The 19,092-nt window shown below is 42.4% G+C and overlaps 1 protein-coding gene across 6 annotated transcripts in view; it reads right to left on the bottom strand.

Annotated features, from left to right (window-relative positions):
• ANKEF1 (ankyrin repeat and EF-hand domain containing 1) overlaps window positions 1–19,092 on the bottom strand; it is a 349,443-nt gene that overhangs the window by 47,910 nt on the left and 282,441 nt on the right. For all 6 annotated transcript variants that reach the window (XM_069608310.1, XM_069608313.1, XM_069608309.1 and 3 more), the window contains one exon: window positions 6,812–6,934. In XM_069608310.1, the coding sequence (XP_069464411.1) occupies window positions 6,812–6,934 (123 nt within the window). The remainder of the gene's footprint in view (window positions 1–6,811; window positions 6,935–19,092) is intronic.

Genomic DNA, 19,092 nt, shown 5'->3' with positions numbered 1-19,092 from the left:
AGTATGCAGCGCGGTCCAGAATTTTTAGAAGGTATGCTACCGTAGTAATAGGGCTATAATTGGCGGGGTTGCTTGGGTCGAGCGAGGGTTTTTTGATTAATGGGATAACCCAAGCATCCTTAAGGTTATCTGGGAAAATGCCCGATCTGAAGGAGGCATTTATAAAAGTAGTGATAAATGGCGTAAGGTCATGCGCAGCTTCCTTGATGAAAGGTGCAGGGCAGGTATCACCTTGACAATTTGATGGTTTAAGCTTTTTGATAATATTTTCCACTTCCTCAATGGATAGCGGAGAGAAGCTGAAAGGTTTAAGAGGGCGTATAGGGACTGGGAGGTTAAACAATGGTGTGTTCAAGGTAAAATCAGTTAGGTTGTTCTTTTTAGCATTTATTTTCGCTTGCAGTAAGGCAATTTTATCTAAAAGTGCCTTTTGAATATTCGTACACCAGGCAGCGTCAGGGGAGCAAGTCACCAGAGGGGCAACAGGGGACTCTAATTCCTTGAGGATCTTAAAAAGTTCCTTCGTGTTTGATTGGGCCTGCATGATACGTTTGTTGTAGACATCTTTTCTGGCTACACGAATAATAGCTTTATAAGTGGAGGACGCCAGAGTTAGGTTGTTTTTGTTAACAAGGGAGGGTATATTTTTCCAATGGGACTCAGCCTTTCTTTTTTCTGTGCCTAAGTCTCTAAAATGGGGGGTGAACCAGGAGTTCAGATGAGAACGAGGTTTCTGTTTATGCAATTTTAGCGGTGCAATAGTATCGAGGGCTTTGAGCATAGCCTGGTTATAAATATCCACTAAAACTGTAGGGTGTGAGCTGGTGGTCAGAGAGGTATTTAGTAGAGGAAGGATGATGGGAAGAAGTTTCTCAGTCGAGATATCCTTCTTATTACGGGTTTGAGTAGCAGAGGCTAGATTGGGTTTGCAGATATGAGGACTGGAGTTAATTGCAAAGGTTATTTTGTAGTTGCCTGACCAAAGGCATGGATCACAGAGATCAAGTTAAGCTTGCAGTTTAGGTCAGCAACCCAATCGAGGGTGCGGCCTTTGATATGAGTGGGCTCATTGATGTGTTGGGTGAGGCCAAAGTCAGTTAGAATGTTTAGGAGGTCAGTGGCTTTGGGATCATTCACATCTTGGTAGCCTAAATTAAAGTCACCAAATAGAAGGATTTGCGAGTTGGGCTTGGTGCTAGAGGCAAGAATGGATGATATATCATCAATAAATGAGGTAATGGGGCAGGGGGGCCTATATAGGAGATGCGCTGTAATAGTTTGGTTGGGGAAGAGGGAGATATGTAACTTGAAGGATGGAAGTTCAGCAGATGGAATCTGGATGTTGGGCATCATCCTAAGTTCGAGTGAGCTTTTGAAGATGACGGCTATTCCTCCACCCTTGGATTGATTGGTGTCCCTGTCTTGTGTAATGATGGAATAGTTATCTTGAACTGCAAGGGAAAGTGAAGGTCCGGATGCAATATGCAACCAAGATTCGGTGATGGCCAGGAAGTCTAGGTTACCAGAAGTAACAATGTTTGCAATATCAAGGGCATGTGCCGAGAGGGATTGGGCATTGATCAGGGCACCAATGAGCTTCTTATTATTTGCCTTGATATGGCATGTAGTCAGAAGCGGTGATGGGTTTAAGTTCGTAGCCGTTACTGAGGTTGGGATGTGTGTAGGAATGTGGTTGTTGACTAGTCGTGGGAGTTTGGAGTTAGGTTAATGGCCCTGGTGGCGCATCCCAAGATGGAGTCTAGATGCAGTCTCTGGTTTCTGACGTGTGAGGTGCATGGTTGACTCCAGTGAGTGCAGGCGAGTGCAGTCTGGTTCAAAGGTAATTGGATAGGAGCTTGACGAGGGCTTGTGATGCTGCTAACGTGAGGATAGGTATGTGTAGGAGACAAGTGGAGTCTCGTGCCTAGTCTCAGATTGCGGGCGTAGGTGGCGATGGGCTGAGTCGGTGGTGTGGCTATGCTGGCTGTACTAGGGGACTGATTGGTGGATGCACGGCAGCGTCTAGAGCCAAGTCTCAAATTTCTAGTGTAGGTGGTGCAAGGGCAATTCGGTATGGGTTTAGAGGCAAAGTGTCGGATCCAGGGGGCTGGGTCGTTCAAATGAGGGTTGGGTGCAGCCATGCTGGATAAGATTAGTGGATTGTGTGAAGAGAGAGGGGAAGAGTGGCAGGTGTGGGCAACGGGTGCAGCTGAGCACTAGTGGTGCTTGAAGGCAAAATCAGGAACAGAAAAGAAAGTAAGGCACAAAATCTGAAATACAGTGATTGCCAATAAGTGAGCTGCAACCGGAGAGACCAATGCGGTAGGCAGGATGAGTCTAGAGTTTGCAACATTTTTACACTCTACAACTGTGGGCTTAATGCAGTATCAATGGCACAGTGGGCTAAATGTGTATCAATGGCACAGTAGGCTGAATGCAATGTCAAAGGCTAAATGCAATGTCAATGGCACAGTAGGCTTGTAGTATGTATGATAGACATGGGTGTAATTGTGGCTCCCCCGGAAAAGCTGGCCAGTGCGCCTGAACTGAGGCGCGCATCCGTAAATCATATAACATCTGCATAGGGCTTCCTCCCTTGGCCGACCTGAACACCTCCCATTCCACAGAGTGACCACCCATATATAAATCACTGGCCGTGTGGACGCCCACCGCACTCCTAGTTTTATCTATGCCCCATGGCTGGGTCGGAGGAAGCATCGGGATATCCCACAGGGGAAGAAACATGTCGTATAGTGGCACTTGGGTCCCCCTTCCCATCAGCCTCTTTCATGCCTACCAGGTGGCCCCCATCGGGTCCAACCGGTGCCGTGCCTGATGTGTACCGCCAACCAGAAGGGAGGCTAAGGTGGCTGTGCCAGCGCATACTTTTTCCAATCATGAATATGGTAATGTGTAATCGGACAAAATGCGCCACCATATAGTACAGTTCGAAGTCGGATGTGCTGAACCCGATCACACCCTCCTCATATGGCCTGGCCAGATGTGCCAACCACAATCGCGCTGCCCTTCCAGCCCATATAAAGGTAGTACATTCTGTTTTGATGTTGTGGAACAGCTCGCTACCTTGCCAAAGCGGGATATTGTGAAACATGTAAAGTAATTTGGGAATTATCATTTTAATTAAGGATAACCTCCCCACCATTGACATCAGTATCTTCGCCCCCTTTTGTAGTTTAAGCTTCAAGACCCATATGTAAGACCCATAGTTCAGTGCTCAAGTTTGACCAGGGGTGCGTGCAATCACTATCCCCAGATAATGAATCGAATGTGCAGCCCATTTCAACCCCTTTGTGTGAGTAATTTCCTTCGTCCCAGATATCAGACTTACTGTTATTCAAATGCAGACCAGAGTACCTCCCAAAACCCACCACCATGTGAAGCACTCTGGCCAAGTTAACCTTGGGATCATTTATCTACAACAGTATATCAGCAGCGTATAATGATCTGATTTCCGATTGCCCTCCTATTTGTATGCCGGCTCGGCTATACTCAGCTCGTATCTTATCTGCCAGCGGTTCTATTATTATTGCAAATAACAAAGGGGATAAAGGGCAGCCATGTCTGGTGCCCCCAGCAAGTTGCAAGAGTGGAGAGTGGCAACCATTTGTGTGCACACAGGCATATGGACACGAATAGAGAAGCTTCACCCAAGATATAGATCAAGGTTCAAATCCATAATTGGCCAGTCCCTGAAAGAGAAGCGGCCATGATACTGTATCAAAAGCTTTCTGCATGTCTAATGATACTGCCACCGCCTGTGCTTCGAGGGGGGCTCATGGTCATAACATTACACAGGCGTCAGCGCTGTCGACCGGCCCGGCATAAAACTCGCCTAACCAGGATGTACCATATGGGTCATCAATGGGGTAAGGCGCATTGCAAGCATTTTGGTGAATATTTTGGCATCAGTATTGACAAAAGACAGGGGTTTGTATGAACCGCAGACCTCTGGTGCATTGTCAGGTTTATGAAGGAGTACAATGTAGGGATGCTACCGGACAGTGTCCGGTAGCATCCCTACACCTAGCGCTTCTTCCCAAAGCTCAATAAATATGGAGACAGCTGATCAGAGTATTCCTTGTAAAACTCAGCTCCCAGCCTGTCTGACCCGGGGGCCTTACCACGGGGGAGGTCTGCTATAGCAGCCTGAATTTCTTCTAATGTAATCAGTTCCTCAAGTGCATCTCGGCGGGAGGGCGAGCAGGGTGGTGGGTATCCCGTTGAATTCTTGCTCCGTATCACTTGCCGAGGCACTTCCTTTAGGTTGTTATAGGGCCCAGTAGAAATTAAAGAATACCTTATTAATATCAGCATTGGTGGATGCTAAAACACCATTGGTCGTACAGAGGTAAGGAATGTGTGCATTCTCAGTCTCCTGTTTCACAAGGCGTGCCAGGGTCCGACTGGTCTGTCCGCCTCCCATACCTTCTCACCATTTGTGGTTTATCCATAAACCTCCCCTCCATCGTGCGAGATCCCTATATGCCTCCAGGGCTAGCTTTATCTCAAGCTGTAAATCCATATTAGGGAACAACCCGCCCTTCTGCTGCAGGGCCCCAAGGTCCGCCTCCTTTCCACCTTTCCACCTTGCAAAATGTAATTTGCATGCAGCGTGTACAAGTAAAGAGTAAAGAAATGTTATCCTTATTTTACTCTTTACATTTTGCACTCCGCTTTGCAAAAGTTAAAAATTGCATGCAGCAGAATCAACAGCATGTAAGTGCAAGAGTTGGTGATCCCTTGCATTTCATTTGCATTCTTTTTAAAATGACCCCCAGGATATTCAGACTTTAGGGTTAAAGGGGCACTCTGGATTAGAAGACTGGAGTATGTAAGGCAATTGTCTGCGGTATAGTTCAAGTTCAAATTAAAATTCCTTAAAATGGTGTTGAGTGGGGTCTTAGTTGTCACTGGCACCTTAAAACCCAGCCAGGGGAACAAAACCACAATTGTATACCTTTACATTTTCTTCTGAAGTCTTGAAAGCATCAAGCCAGGCTTCTACATACTTTCCGCAGGATTGAGTTGGTGCTGAGATGGTCACATGGGAGACAAACACTCTTCACTTCACCAACCAGCAATTGGCTTGAGACTCGTAGAAAGCTTGGGAGCAGGCGATGTTTAGATCTTCACGTTCCAAATGCCCAAAGGTGTCTTGGCACATTGATCCAACTGTAGCAGTGAGCCAATTTGACTTGATTGAAATATGCAGTGCGGTTTCACAGTGGCGATTGGATCAAAGGCAATCGAGAAGAGGAAGACGAGCTTGGGTCAATGGATTGAAGCATGTCGGAGCAGTTTGAAAAGTGTACAATGCCAAAGGCAACTCTGTTGGGTCTTATAGAGGCTTGAAAACACCTCGAGGGTAATCAAGCCAGCTCAAAGGAGCTCCTTGTGATTATGGATTCCCTTTGGACCCTGTACAGGGTCCCAGAAGAAAGGTGGGTCCTTCCTCTTCCCTTCTCAGCCAGGAAGATTGCCAGGGAACACCTTCATGCGTGCCACTTCCAGTTGGCAGAATCCTGGGTACCTGTGTTTCAGAAACTGGAAGGCTTTTCCAGCAGCAGGTCACTCCAAATGTTAGTCTTTCTTCTTTGGAAATACTTATCTTCACCCAACTGGCAGAGGACTTTGACCACACTGATACCTCAGTACATTTCCAGTTAAATCCTTCTTGAGTCCAAAGATAACTCAACTGGGGGCAAGGGGCGTCTCACCTCATTATGTAGATATTTTGCCACCATGGATTGGTTCATTCCAAGCCTTCTGTAAGGGGCCAATCTCATCTGTTTTAACATTGTTTGAAAAAGTGTTTTTGCCTTCTGATATCAGCTCCCAGAGTGCCTTTTCTGTAGGAAGGTGGTAGGAGGAACAGGAAAGAGTGGTTCCTAACCATTTCCAAGATGGTGGGACCCTTCCCCCAGGGACTGATCCTCTACTAAGCCCCGCCGCTATATCCCCCATGCCTGCCTGATCAAATAGACTTCAGTAAATATCCCCCTGGTATGTCCTGTTCCTCTGGGAAGGTGATAAGCCTCTTCCCAGCAGAGAACAAAGGGAGACTTCGGGGCTGGACCCAGCATACTGTTGTCGGTGACCATCAAACCCAGATAGTAATACACAAAAGCTCTGACAACTTAGAGGTCACAGGAAACTTGCTGATAATAAAATGCCATCAGATGGTTTTTGCATTGTATCATTATATTTCCTCATAGGCCACCAGATCACATTGGATATAGCTTTATATTTATGTTTAACCAAACTGCCACCAGACCTTGGGGATTCATAGTTACTTATAATCTATCACGGTTGTCTGCTGCTAAAGACAGCTCATGGCTGTTGGAATAGTTAGGAATCTAGCAAGCTGTTTCGGGAATGTATATGGTATTCTGGGGCTGTTATGTCGCCAAACCACATGGCAGTAGCTGGGTTGTCAGTAGAAAAGGTCCAGCAAAATGAACACATGTGTACCATACATTCTTAGCATATAGCATTTAGAAAGTGATGCCTGATCAGCAGGGGTACCTTTCTGGGAGAGAAGAAAAGCAGCAGCATTTTACATAGTAAAAATAATAAAAAAGCTTGGGGGTCCGCTCCCTCACAGACAGCATTCCTTCTTATGAGATTTTTAAATAATTGCACTCCAATTTCTCCATCTTTATATATTATAGGGCAACTCCTGGCTTCATGTAGGTCGTTCACCCATTGAAACAGTGAACAGAATCAGAGAGACATTGGGAGTCTAGCTCTTGCAGACTTAGATTTCCAAAACCTTTGTTCACATACTTACCGTTTTGGGGACAAAGGTAATGTCTACTTTACTTGCGGCTCCAATTATCACGTCACTTAAATAAGCAACATTTGGCCTCCGATCCTCCTTGGAAATTGGTGGCGGGCTCACTGTCACAGGTGGCTGGAGAAAAACAAAAGGTTTTAAATCTTTAATAATGGCTTCCATCTGTGTGCTTACTCAAAGCTTATAATGTGCAATGCACACATTCTGAATACAATTACACTGGTATGTATTACTGAAAATAAATATGTGCAAAGAGTGACATTTGTAATACAATAACTTAATGGTATCCAAGGTTTAATCTGCATACAGCACAGTCGCAAACACCAGCTCAGATAACAGCAACTAAAGGTGTTATGCTGCAAAGCACACAAACATCTAACATCAAAATCATTCTCAACAGAAGTGGAATGTTCACGGGGCAGAAGGCTGTGCAAGTGAGCATGAGAAACCATTGAGAACTGAATCCTAACCCATCATTGAGCATTAGGCACCACACTAAGAATATGCTCAGCCTATGTATGCTAGGATTGTAAACCCAAATTATCGTAAGTATGTATGCTTGTCCTGTAACTTGACTATGATTGTAATGTAATGTAACTGACGAAGTATGCAATGTAACCGTCTTCTTAAGCTTAAGCGCCCAGATGCCTAAGGGTTAGGTGCGCTACATAAATTTAAAAATAAATAAATAAATACATTCTTCATAGATTGGGCATTAAAATGTATGACGGTCCCTGCCCAAACCATGGAACTTATAAACCCACCGAATTATCTAGGTTGACAAGCAGCACATTGCCTTAACCTCCATCTTAGAGGCATGATTTGACAGCAATGCTCTTGACCACTCATGGGCATCATTGCACAAACAAAGCTCTGTGCTTCATTTCTGGGGTTTAGCCACTGGCCGCAGACCTATCAGTAGCAGGCATTGCCCCAACCACAGTCTTTCTCTTCCTCACTAACTTGCTAACCTAATAATCAGAGTTGAGGAAATACCTCCCTATGATAGCATTTCACTTTGCAGTTATCAACAACTTGGAAATTGTGAAGCCATGTTCTGTAACAAGAACGAACCCCAAAAAGAAAACTGGTCACCGATTATTTCTGCACCAAAACTGGAGAATCCTCCAGCAACCCCCTCTTCTATGTATCCCACATTTCACTATGATTCAAGCTGGAAAAATAAAAACCATTGCAGGTACAACCCTAAACCACATAATCCTAACACTTATACCAACAGTAGATATGGTTCTGATCCAAGCAAGTAATGTAAACTTGTCAGACTTCAAGCCTGAACTTATTCACTTGAGAAAGGCAAAGGACTGCACACTGTTCAAGCAGGAGTAACCTTTGTTAGGACCTGATTCATCCAGCTCGTTCTAATATGTAGACTGTAGTTGTGCTTCAAGTTGCGGTTTAAACTGTTCAGTCTCTCAATTAATAATTTAGAAAGTTAATCTATGCTCAACAAGACTGGATCAAATGAGGTTTTATTTAGCATCTGGTCCCACCTATTTATAAACTCTTTACTGTTTTTACGGAAATGTAAGATCAGATGGACAGGGCATATATTGTACATTTGCACAGAGAATTTGAGCTCTGTGGTTGTGACAAATCTGCAGAGTAAATGTTGTTTTCTAACCCTAGGGAGATGGTACAGTCAGCAATAGTACAGTTCTTAAAAATGGTACGACCTCGAGTCAAAGATACTCTCGAGGGCATAGGGAACAAAGATTGAGATCATTGCTAGTGGCTTAGTTGGTATCTGTAAAGTTATGAGTTATGTATGTCAAATGCTTAGGTGAGTGTGATAGTGGTATTGTCCGGTAATTGTATATTGACGTAGATGCCTCTAGCTGGGGTATCGAAACTGAGGAATGCAAGCTATACCCTAGTGTGATTACTAATATGAGTATAATTTTATATTTGTGTGTTATGTTATATCATTGCTGTATGTATATATGATTGATTACTGTTTATATATGTGTAAATATTTGAAAAGTTGCGCTGCAACTAAACCAAATTTAAAAAAAAAAAAATCTGCAGAGTAAAGCTACATCATACGTCAGACAAACATCTAAATCCTGGAGGTGGGATTCCCACTCATGTAGGGTGCTGACCGCATACAGAGACTTACCCAAAGAAAAAGACAGTGTTTTCATGCGCTTCATATACTACATCTGAATGGGTTGAATGACAATAAGCCTTTCATTTTTTGTTTAATTACTTTCGATGATATGGAGAGAATATATATCAACTTCTACATCCAAGGCACATGACTACTCCTTAAAGAATGTAGAACTCTAATTATGTTTTGATTGAGTTTTATTTATCTTTTTGGTTTATTGGTTTATTTTATAATGGTTTATTTTGAATGATGTGTATGTACTCTTTTTACCTTGTTATTAGCACTCAGCTCTATAGAGGTAACAGCAAAGGATACATGCATTCAGCTATCTAATCATGTTGACATCTTCCTCTTTTATATGTACACGGTAACAAGTTCAGAAACGCAATCACTGCACATACCCTATTTGGTTGGTGTGTGTTTTTCTGTCAATGAATATCAATCTACTGCAGCTGTAACTATCCACAAGTCACGTACATACATGACAGAGTATCTGTTAAGCAAAAATCCATAAATGGCTTTCTTTTAGCAATCCCCTTGCTTTCGGAAAACGCAAGAACGCCCAATCACCTCTTATCACAGAGGTGTAAAATGAGGGCTGGGATTTGGTCTCAGGGAAATGTGAACTAAGTTCAAAGAGAAAGACTCTCCATGAAACCAGTCTTGTAAACTGGGTTTTACTGACTATCCTTCCTCTAACCCGGTCTGGGGACTTTTTCCCAGTAAGCTGATCTCAGTCGTGTCACCATAGTCATTCCCCTACTCTCGCTCAGAGCAGAATGGCATCAGTGGAGTCACATGTACTCTAGGTGAATGGGTGTCCACATCGCTGCCTGCTTTGATTAGGGGATGTAGAGAGATTGAACCTGCGAGTGGGTAACAGTATGCATGGGGCGGGACCATCTCCCTGATTATAACTAGAGGGTTCTAGATGGAACCCCCTTAAGAAAGGACCCAGTTCTGGGGTTGGCTCCATGGCCATTTCCTATCTGGAAATTTGCAGCGGCCCTCTTTCAGTCTCCATCGCCACACTGGATTCTTGAGAGCGTCTCTTCTGTCTCATTCTACTCTGCCTATTATTATCCCTGTCTGGTCTTTCAAGCAAACAACACAACCAGTGTCTAGAAAGTCCTAGTGCACTCCTGCCCCCACCGCCCACTTTCCTGGAACATTCTTCAGTGAGACACACTCTCGAAATCATTGTGCACTCTTGGTTACTGACCGCCACTGTAAAGCCAGACGTAATTACCATTTGAGGAGCCCTGTTCGAGATGCCAAGTTACCTGGACTAAATGTACTACGTGGGGTTTAGTCTATGGTATAATAGTGAAGACTTAAGGCTTGACACACCTTAAAGGGCTAGTTAGCAGACTATGACAGAGTCTACTTAATATGGTCAACTGCTTCATATGAATTCTGAATACCTGAACTTTTAGGTATAAGTTGATTTGTGCTACACGATTTTTATTAGTTTCGCTATGATTTAGTTTAATTCACTAATTCATTGTTTGTGTTCATTCACATTCTGATTTGTATTTGGAGACCCAAAACTGAAATTGCAGTAATTTATACTTGTGTAAGTTCTTTTGGAAAGTGCTGTTGTGGCTGAGTGGCTCCAGGAATCTAACTTCAACTTCATTACTCCAACGGTACGAATTGAGGAAAAAAAGCAATATTGTGCTTATTGACTTGACCACCTGCATATCAGATCTTAATTATATACTTACTACATTTGTTTCTATCATTTATAGGTGTTATTTCTGGCGAAAGAACCCAACTAAGAACAAACTCTGCCCACCCTAACCAGCATCCCATATAGCCAGAGCGCACGTGCATTTGTGTAAGTGCTTTTGGAAAGTGCTGTTGTGGCTGTTGTGTCTGGGTGGCTGGTGGCTAAATTAGTCTTTCTGAAATAACACTTTGCTTGTGCAACGTTCTGTAATCACTTGGATTGCTCTGTAACGGACACCTTATTGAACATCGCTGCTAGACTCACGGAACACCCTCACGCCAGTAAGGCTCTTACAAGCGGCATTAGAACACATTTAAAATCACCTACTGATTCTTTGCTTTCTGACTTATGAGAAGACATAACGGAGCAACTTTATATAATTTTAAATCTAATATGCCATAAAAAATGGAAACATTAAAACTGGCAGAGCACTCAAAGCAGACTCTGCTGAAAGCAATACAAACTGCAACTCCCATAAAACCTGGCGCTTCAACTATATGGGCACACTCTGCACTTACTGATATTCGGCTGTTTAACGCAACCGACTCTGCTAAGTCAGTGAGAAATTGTGCAAATCTGATCTCCATTTCAGACCCATTTGAACAAGAAACGAACATTCTAAATCCATTGAAGCACCAACAAACGAACAATACATCCGTAACGGATCAAATACCCGTAGTCCAGAATATTAGTGACACAACTATGGACTCATTGACCAATGGAGTAAATAAAAAAAAACAGATGGATGAAACATCACGAATTAATAAAGACAGGGAATGACTCAAAGAGCTAATAACTATTGCATCAATACATGGCGAGTCATCATCTTCTGTAACAACCGATGATCTTATTGTGATAAACTCACCTTCGGTTGGCGGGGTTTGTAAAACGGTTGAGTGGGTCGAATGTGCGATTTTCAATGTGAAGACACAGCGAACAAGGCTGAGCGACCTCAGAACGATAACCCCCTTACAGACATGTGATCTTGCACTGCCTTTGAGTCCCCGACTCACAGTAAAGCAGTATTCAGCATTATGACAATCTCCCATAATGTTTGAAACTTCGAACAATAATTCCTCTCCACTGTCCATTTCTTTCACTAACGCCTCACCATCTAAACAACTAATGATGCAAAGTCCACATAACCCATTGCATTCTGATCCTTGCTCTAATTCGATGCTCCGATCTACATTGGTAGCGATGAACCTTGCACTCTCATCATTGATGGAACTTTATGAGGTAATGGACAGTAAACGGAATATTCAAACAGGTATCCTAGATAAAATCATGCATTTGCAGCAGGACAAATTGTCCCAAATCGAAAACCATAAATTATTGGCAACCCATAATAAGCTTGGAACCATTGATAGTGATGACATGATCCTCGTGAAAGGAACCATGAGCCGACCTGAAAACATTCTAATGATAGTTCAGGAGAGTGTTGATGTGATCAATCCTGTGCATTTACCAAAGAGTAATAAAATAATGTCAGATAAAAATGAACTTCAGGTTGTACAAACACAAACAGAGAAAAAAACTGTAATCAGTGAATCGGGGCAGTCTGTTGAAATCAGTGACCTGGTTCAAAAGAAAACTAAAAGGTGAGCAAAAACAAAAATCATAATAACAAACATAAAAATAATTATGACATCTTTGCCAAGCCCAATAGCGAAACTGATCCCACGACTGGCCCAGCAGAACAGAAAAAAACTGGTCCAGCAGAACAGCAAAGAAAGAGCAAAAATATGAAGACAATAGCAGTACACAATAAAGCGTCTGCCAAACAATGTATAAAGTATCTAATCAAAACAAAAACCTGACTCTCTGACACTAGCCAAGCAATTGCCAACATTTTGTGCAGCAATAGCAATGTCGAACAAAGCTAAGAAGTCAAAACTACCCGATAATATAAACTTACAAAATACAAAAGAGCCCCTAGATGATTTATTAGAGGAAATGAAATGCCAAAAAATAACATCAATGGACAATGGGGGAAAACAGAAACAGGACCATTAATAAAACAAATTACTCTGATATGTTAGATCAGGGATTCAGGACCCTAGAACAAAGAAGGGAAGAGATAGCTAAATCCGTGTTGTTATACCAATCTCTCCGGAAGAATCTGATGATGCAACCATCTTTAACAGAATCCCAAAACAAACATCTTGTTAAAGAAACAAGTCAGACTCTGCAGAATTGCAAACGTTGCTCTCCTCTCAAGGCCGTCCGGGAACCTATAAGTGCTACTAAAAATCACAAACCAAATTTACAATTTCATAATTTCGTGATACAATGTATATGTAAACCATTTCCAGTACATGACCTCAACAGGTCATTTATATTAAACATATTTAGTGACATCCCAAGCCTAAATCACTGCTGACATAAATAAAGTAGAGTTCTTAAATGATCTAGACTTATCGACAGCTATGGATGCAATCGAGGATGGTGCTAAAACACAATATGGCTGGCAAGAAACTCGCTATAAGATCTGGGTTTTATCCTCACGTACGAACAGTCTATAATGAGAGACATGGAGTTGGAAAAAGACAATAGGTAAATGATTTCGACTAATTCTATGCAAAGATCTCTGGATATAAAAATGGCATGCATGCAGAGACTAGCATATGACAGACAGGAAGCTAAATACATTCAAAAGGCTAATGAAAAATGAATTCATATTGTGAGCTAGCAATCCCTGGTGCAACAATTACAACGATTTCAGCTTGTGAGCTGGAAAACCTGAGGCCATAGACATTTGCTAAACTCGACACTACATGGATTAGATCAATTTGACATAATAGCGCTGCAGGAAACTTGGCTGACCCAAACACCAATATGGAATAACTTCACCATTCTAGCTATTCTGGCAAAAATATAACTATGGGTAGACCAGTGGCGGGTCTCCTCGTTGCCACTAAAGTTTCAACCGGTTGCAAATTAGAGCGATGGGCTGAACCCATGATTTTATACAATTTGTCAGAATTTCATTTCAAACAAAAGTGATTACACTAATAAACGTCTACTGGAACCATGTGGGAATTACAGCAGACACATTTTTGAAAGACCTAACAGCGATACTTGATATTGTCACATTAGATCCGATAACAAAAACCACTATTTTAGTTGGTGATTTAAATATACATTGCATGGTGGATAAAAGTGACAAAGCAATAACACATAGATGGATGTCACTTACTCGAAGATGATATTTCACCTAATCCCACATGGCGCAGGAACAATCAACAGGAAATTATTGACTATATGCATACTGACAGGGACATGTTTGCAATTGTGAATCACTTTAAAGTGATAAGGCAGGTCCACAGTGATCATGACCAACTGACCTTATCATGTCACTGGGAGATCTTGACCATAGATAAAGACAGTAATAACTCTACCTCTGGCCTGATTGTTGTGGGTGGTCGAAACCGCTTGCGTTTAATGGTCAAACACCTAATTGACTTTCATGACTGCTTAATTTCTAAACCAGAGCTATCAACTGACATAGTCAATACGGGGGGCTATTACGTGGCTGCCTCACAACTATTTAAGGAAATGGCTTCAACTACAAACAAAACAAGATTTAAGCACATCCATGCATATGATCAAGCAATTGAGCAGGAAAAAACAGAGTATTGCAGAGGGATTCGAATAGCTAAAAATCTTCCCTTAGAATGCTGATTGGTGAAGATAAAACACCTAAGAACTAGACACAAAAATTGGCAAAAAGCATGCAAGGTTTATATGTATCAGCAGGACGGTGAGGAAATGCTACAGACTATTGCCTCAAAGAATTCGGGGGAGATATGGCAGCTACTGAACCATGCCACCCATAATACTCAGGCCCCACTGCAGATTAATGCAGTATCGAAAGACTGACACGAATATTTCTCCAATCTATATGCACCCATTGATAAAGAAGCACTAGAAATAAACTTTTCGCTTGATTAAAAAATGATATTAGATTTCAACCATGAAGATATCATCTGTGAAATCTCTAAATTAAGCTCTTCAAGAGCACCTGGGCCCGATGGCCTGATCAATTACCACCATAAAACAAATCCTGAGCTATGGGCTGATATTCTTCATAAAATCTTCTCTGAGATAATTCAAACTGCGACCATTCCACCTTCCTGGCAAAAGTCAACTATAATACCTATTTTCAAAAAGGGCAACCGACGGGCAGCTTGTAATTATCGCCCTATTGCACTATTAGACGCTCCCAGGCAAATTGTTTGCTCGACTTACTCTCAGAGATCTTAATTTGTGGCTGAACAGAGATCATTTAAGAGACCCACAGCAGACAGGTTTTGTCCCTGGCCTCTGAACATCAATTAACCTAACTGTAACAACTGCTATCCAAATGCAAACTAACCATACCAAGCAACCATTATACATGGCTTATATATATTTCAAGTCTGCTTTCGATTCCACATCGAGAAGTAAGCTAATGGGAAAATTAAAAGTGGCAGTGGTAATTCAGAAAAGAGGTCATTTAGCACCAAACTGGAAAGTTGCATTCTGCCAAATAAATGTCCAATGGCATTACATGGATTGCAGAATTTGTATCTGCCCGTCTTTCCTGTATGTTAACTTCGTATTTTTCATTTAGTTATTTATTTATTTACCACAAGTGATTCATGGAGTGTTGTACAATTGAAACAATATAAGCCAGAGGGCTAATTGGTTTTGCTCAATTATGCTCAACCGAGGATTGGTCAGCAATAGACTTCAAATAAATGTACGAGCATATGGGACTTGCCCTGAAATTGCAAGGACAAGTGTCCCTTAACTATATATGTTTGTGGACTACTAACTGGTGCCTACTAGACCTGCCTTCCTTTTGTAGCAGTCTAATTCTGTGTGTCATTTCTTTAAGTTGTTGAAAATGTACGCACCTTTTTGTTGCTGTTCCTTGTTTTCTTCTTATATTGTTCACTCTATCATCTACGTTATGATGTTATGCAAATGTATGTGAACAACTTGTCACTACAATTCATGTTTTGAAATACCTTTGCGGCAGAACACACTTGAGACACATGCTCTAATGATATCTGCTTGTTTATAAATGTACCAGGATGTTCCACTTTGTTTATTGCTGTCTTGGTACAAGAAGCTTGATGATGTAATAAATTTGCACCAAACAAAAGCTTTCTCTCCTGACAATATTGTGTATACATGTACAAAGTAATGTGCCTGTACTCCTCACCCCATGGGGTCCCTTAGATTATACCACAAGTATGGACCACCAGTGATTCTTCAAACACCACAACGATTTTTGCTCTAAATAGTAACATACAAAATCAATAGTATGCTCTAGCTTTGTCTGGCGGCTACCCCCTTTTGTGATATATAATTATGCTCAAAGACTGCCATATTGGAGTGGGTTAAGGAATCCATTGCAAGCAATACAAATCTGCATCGATAGTTGGTGACAAGGAAATTAGACCTAGAAGTGGCATGGGAGTTCCTTTCTTCAGAGGTACCCCAATAACCAGAAAACATGCAGCAATTTTGGCTTCAACAATGGACCCAACAGCAATCTACCAGTGGATACTCTAGGGCAACGGCGCAATAGTGCAGTATGCCAGGTGCTGGATGATCGTCCTACAGCAGGAGAGGACAGTTCTCCTGTGACTGTAGATGTGTGTCAGGGACATCAAGGGGCGGAGAGTCTGTGGAATGTATAAATTGGGGGGGATTTAGTTTTAAGCGCCATGTAAAACTGATGCCTGCTTTCCTTATTGCATGTTCCCAGAGATCTGCCGAGTTGTTTTCACAAAATGGAGGATTGGGCTCTAGCCCAGACCAAAATGGTGGCAGTACACTGCAGAAATCTAAATTGGAATGTTGAAGGCAGCTTGTGAGAGGCAAACCATTCTAAACTGCCTTTCATCGTTTTGTCTTAGACTAATTAGTTATGTTTTGTTAGCTCTCCCTTAGGCGTCCCCCTTTGGACCTGGAGATCAGCTGTTTGTAAACATAATACCCAGTTTCAGGAGATCAACAGTCTACAGCATTCCGGTGGGAGCGCAGCTTTTTAAAAATTAATTTGGTTTTGGCAAATAGTTAAATTGAAGTTTGTAACTCTGGTAGAGAACTGGAAAGAAAGCGCAGCCGCATAGAACACTGTTTTGAAAGCAGCACTGCAAATGAGTAAATCTACTTTTGATCCTTAAATGCAAAGAAGAGTGAGATTCTATGTCAAGACTCGGAGGCTCAGATTATGCTCAAACTTCTCTTTACTCACTCGAGCAGCAACAATGAAAAAACAACAATCATGAAAAACCATAACAAAATTACAAAACCCAACATATTTGTAGTTCGTTTTTCATTGGTTGATATGAACACGTGACTTCATTCTCCAATCACGATCACTTCTCCTCTATAACATGCTGTAATTCCAAAGTCCTTCCTCTTTCTTTGCTGCTCGAGCAGCTGAGATAAGAACTTTATTTTTCTAACCTGTTTCATGTGTATGATTATAAATGTTTGATCACGATTATGTTTATGTATGCGCGCGCGTGCAGCTTTAGGGCTTAGGTCGCGCAACGCTCAGGGTTTGGTTGGTGGAGCATATCCGCGGTGAAGGGACGCGACGGGACTATTGTTCCGGCGTCTTCCTCGCCTTGTTAGGAGGCACTGTGACAGCGGAAGTTTGCAACGGCGCGACGGGGCTCTTTGGGTTCCGGCGCCGTTGCGAACCGTATATTAGCAGTGTGACAGCCTCGGGGCATACCTCCAGACATCGGATTGTCGGAACAAAGTATTTGTTTACACAGCAGCATTCCACTGCTGCGCGTTAACTCTGAGGAGCGACCAGCTCTGTTTGAAAGGCTGCAGGCGCCATTGTCAGGCTGAGAGGTCCTGTGTCCGCGGAAGCTGCTGAACCCCCGACAATCCCCCTGAGATGTAATTCCCAGAACTAGATTTCAATTCAGCTCTGTAAACTACACCCCAAAGGGAAAGGGGGAAGTGGATAACAAAACAACACCAGGCAGACTGCGTCAAGGCTAACCAGAGCTGAACCTGCAGAGGATATAAGAATAGCAGATACAATTCCTTAATTTACTTACTTAACGTTATGACTGGGAAGACATTTATCCTTAACTAATAATGAAAGAATCATACCTGGCTCTTCTCTTGAAATTTCTTAGAGAAGCTGATAAGAAGCTGAAAATCTCTCTTACTTGAGACACTTGAAATTCACAGCTACTTCTTACTTTAGGCAAATCTGGAAATCTTAGTTCATTGCCTTTTTTCCAAAATGCCCTGGAGGTCCAGTTAGATTGTTCTTAAAAATATTCTTTCTTTTTCTTTCAAACTTGTCAAACTATTTATAATTATATTGAGTTTTAGAATCCTTGAAGAAAAAACACGTGTTAAACGCACACGCAGGTTATCTCCATTCAGATGAACGATGAACTTCACTTAGAAATCTTCCTGGTTGAAGAACACGCGCAAAGAGTTCACTTACGAACGAATACACGCGATCAAAAGAATCCACACGCGCAAAAATCCACACGCGCAACAATGTTCTCGCGCTAAAAACACCCGCGCTAGAAATCACACGCGCTCTTTAGTTCACACGCGACGTATAGCTTCTCGCGCTAAGAACACCCGCGCTAGAAATCACACGCGCTCTTTAGTTCACACGCGACGTATAGCTTCTCGCGCTAAGAACACCCGCGCTAGAAATCACACGCGCTCTTTAGTTCACACGCGACGTATAGCTTCTCACGCTAAAATGCACCCGCGCTCTGAAACCCGCGCGCATTTAAAATAGCACGCGACCAACTGCTTCTCGCGCTCGGAACACCCGCGCTAGAAAACACACGCTCACTTGAATTCGCACGCGACAAACAGATTCTTGCGCTAAGGAACACCGCGCTGGAAAACTCACGCGCACTCCGGGAGTTCAAAAGTTCTGGTACAAACACAACTTTTCACAAATTTTCAAGGAGAATGTCATTATGATGAACAGATTAACAGTACAAATAAAGTCACTTATCTCCTGAGCGAATTCAAACGGATCTTCTGCTTTTCCTGTCTTCAAAAACGAATTCCTGCCAACTGATAGCTTCTCCTGTAACCCCCAAGAAAGTAGCCGCTCAACTGCTGACGCCTGAAGGATAAAATCCACCAGGCCTAAGACTAAAGCAGGAGCAGCCACTAAACACGTCCTCTCAGATGGGGTTTTGATGATGAAAGGCACAGAGTGACAGTTTAGAATGTTCATTGTTGTTCAGCATTGTCTTCTAACCAATCAGAGCTGTCACTGTGAGGCTCCATCTTGCCTTGGGTCAGAACCAGGATTCTGAATCAGCAAGTTAAGGCCAAACCAACTATAATGGAAATCTTCCCACCCACACAAAGCTAATCTGAAAAGGATAAATAAAGAGAAATAATGAA

Source organism: Ambystoma mexicanum, chromosome 4q, assembly GCF_040938575.1.
Source record: "Ambystoma mexicanum isolate Mex_15411 chromosome 4q, UKY_AmexF1_1, whole genome shotgun sequence".
Taxonomy (NCBI): Eukaryota; Metazoa; Chordata; class Amphibia; order Caudata; family Ambystomatidae; genus Ambystoma; species Ambystoma mexicanum.
Note: the sequence above shows the minus strand (reverse complement) of the source record. Positions and strands in the feature narration are given on the sequence as shown.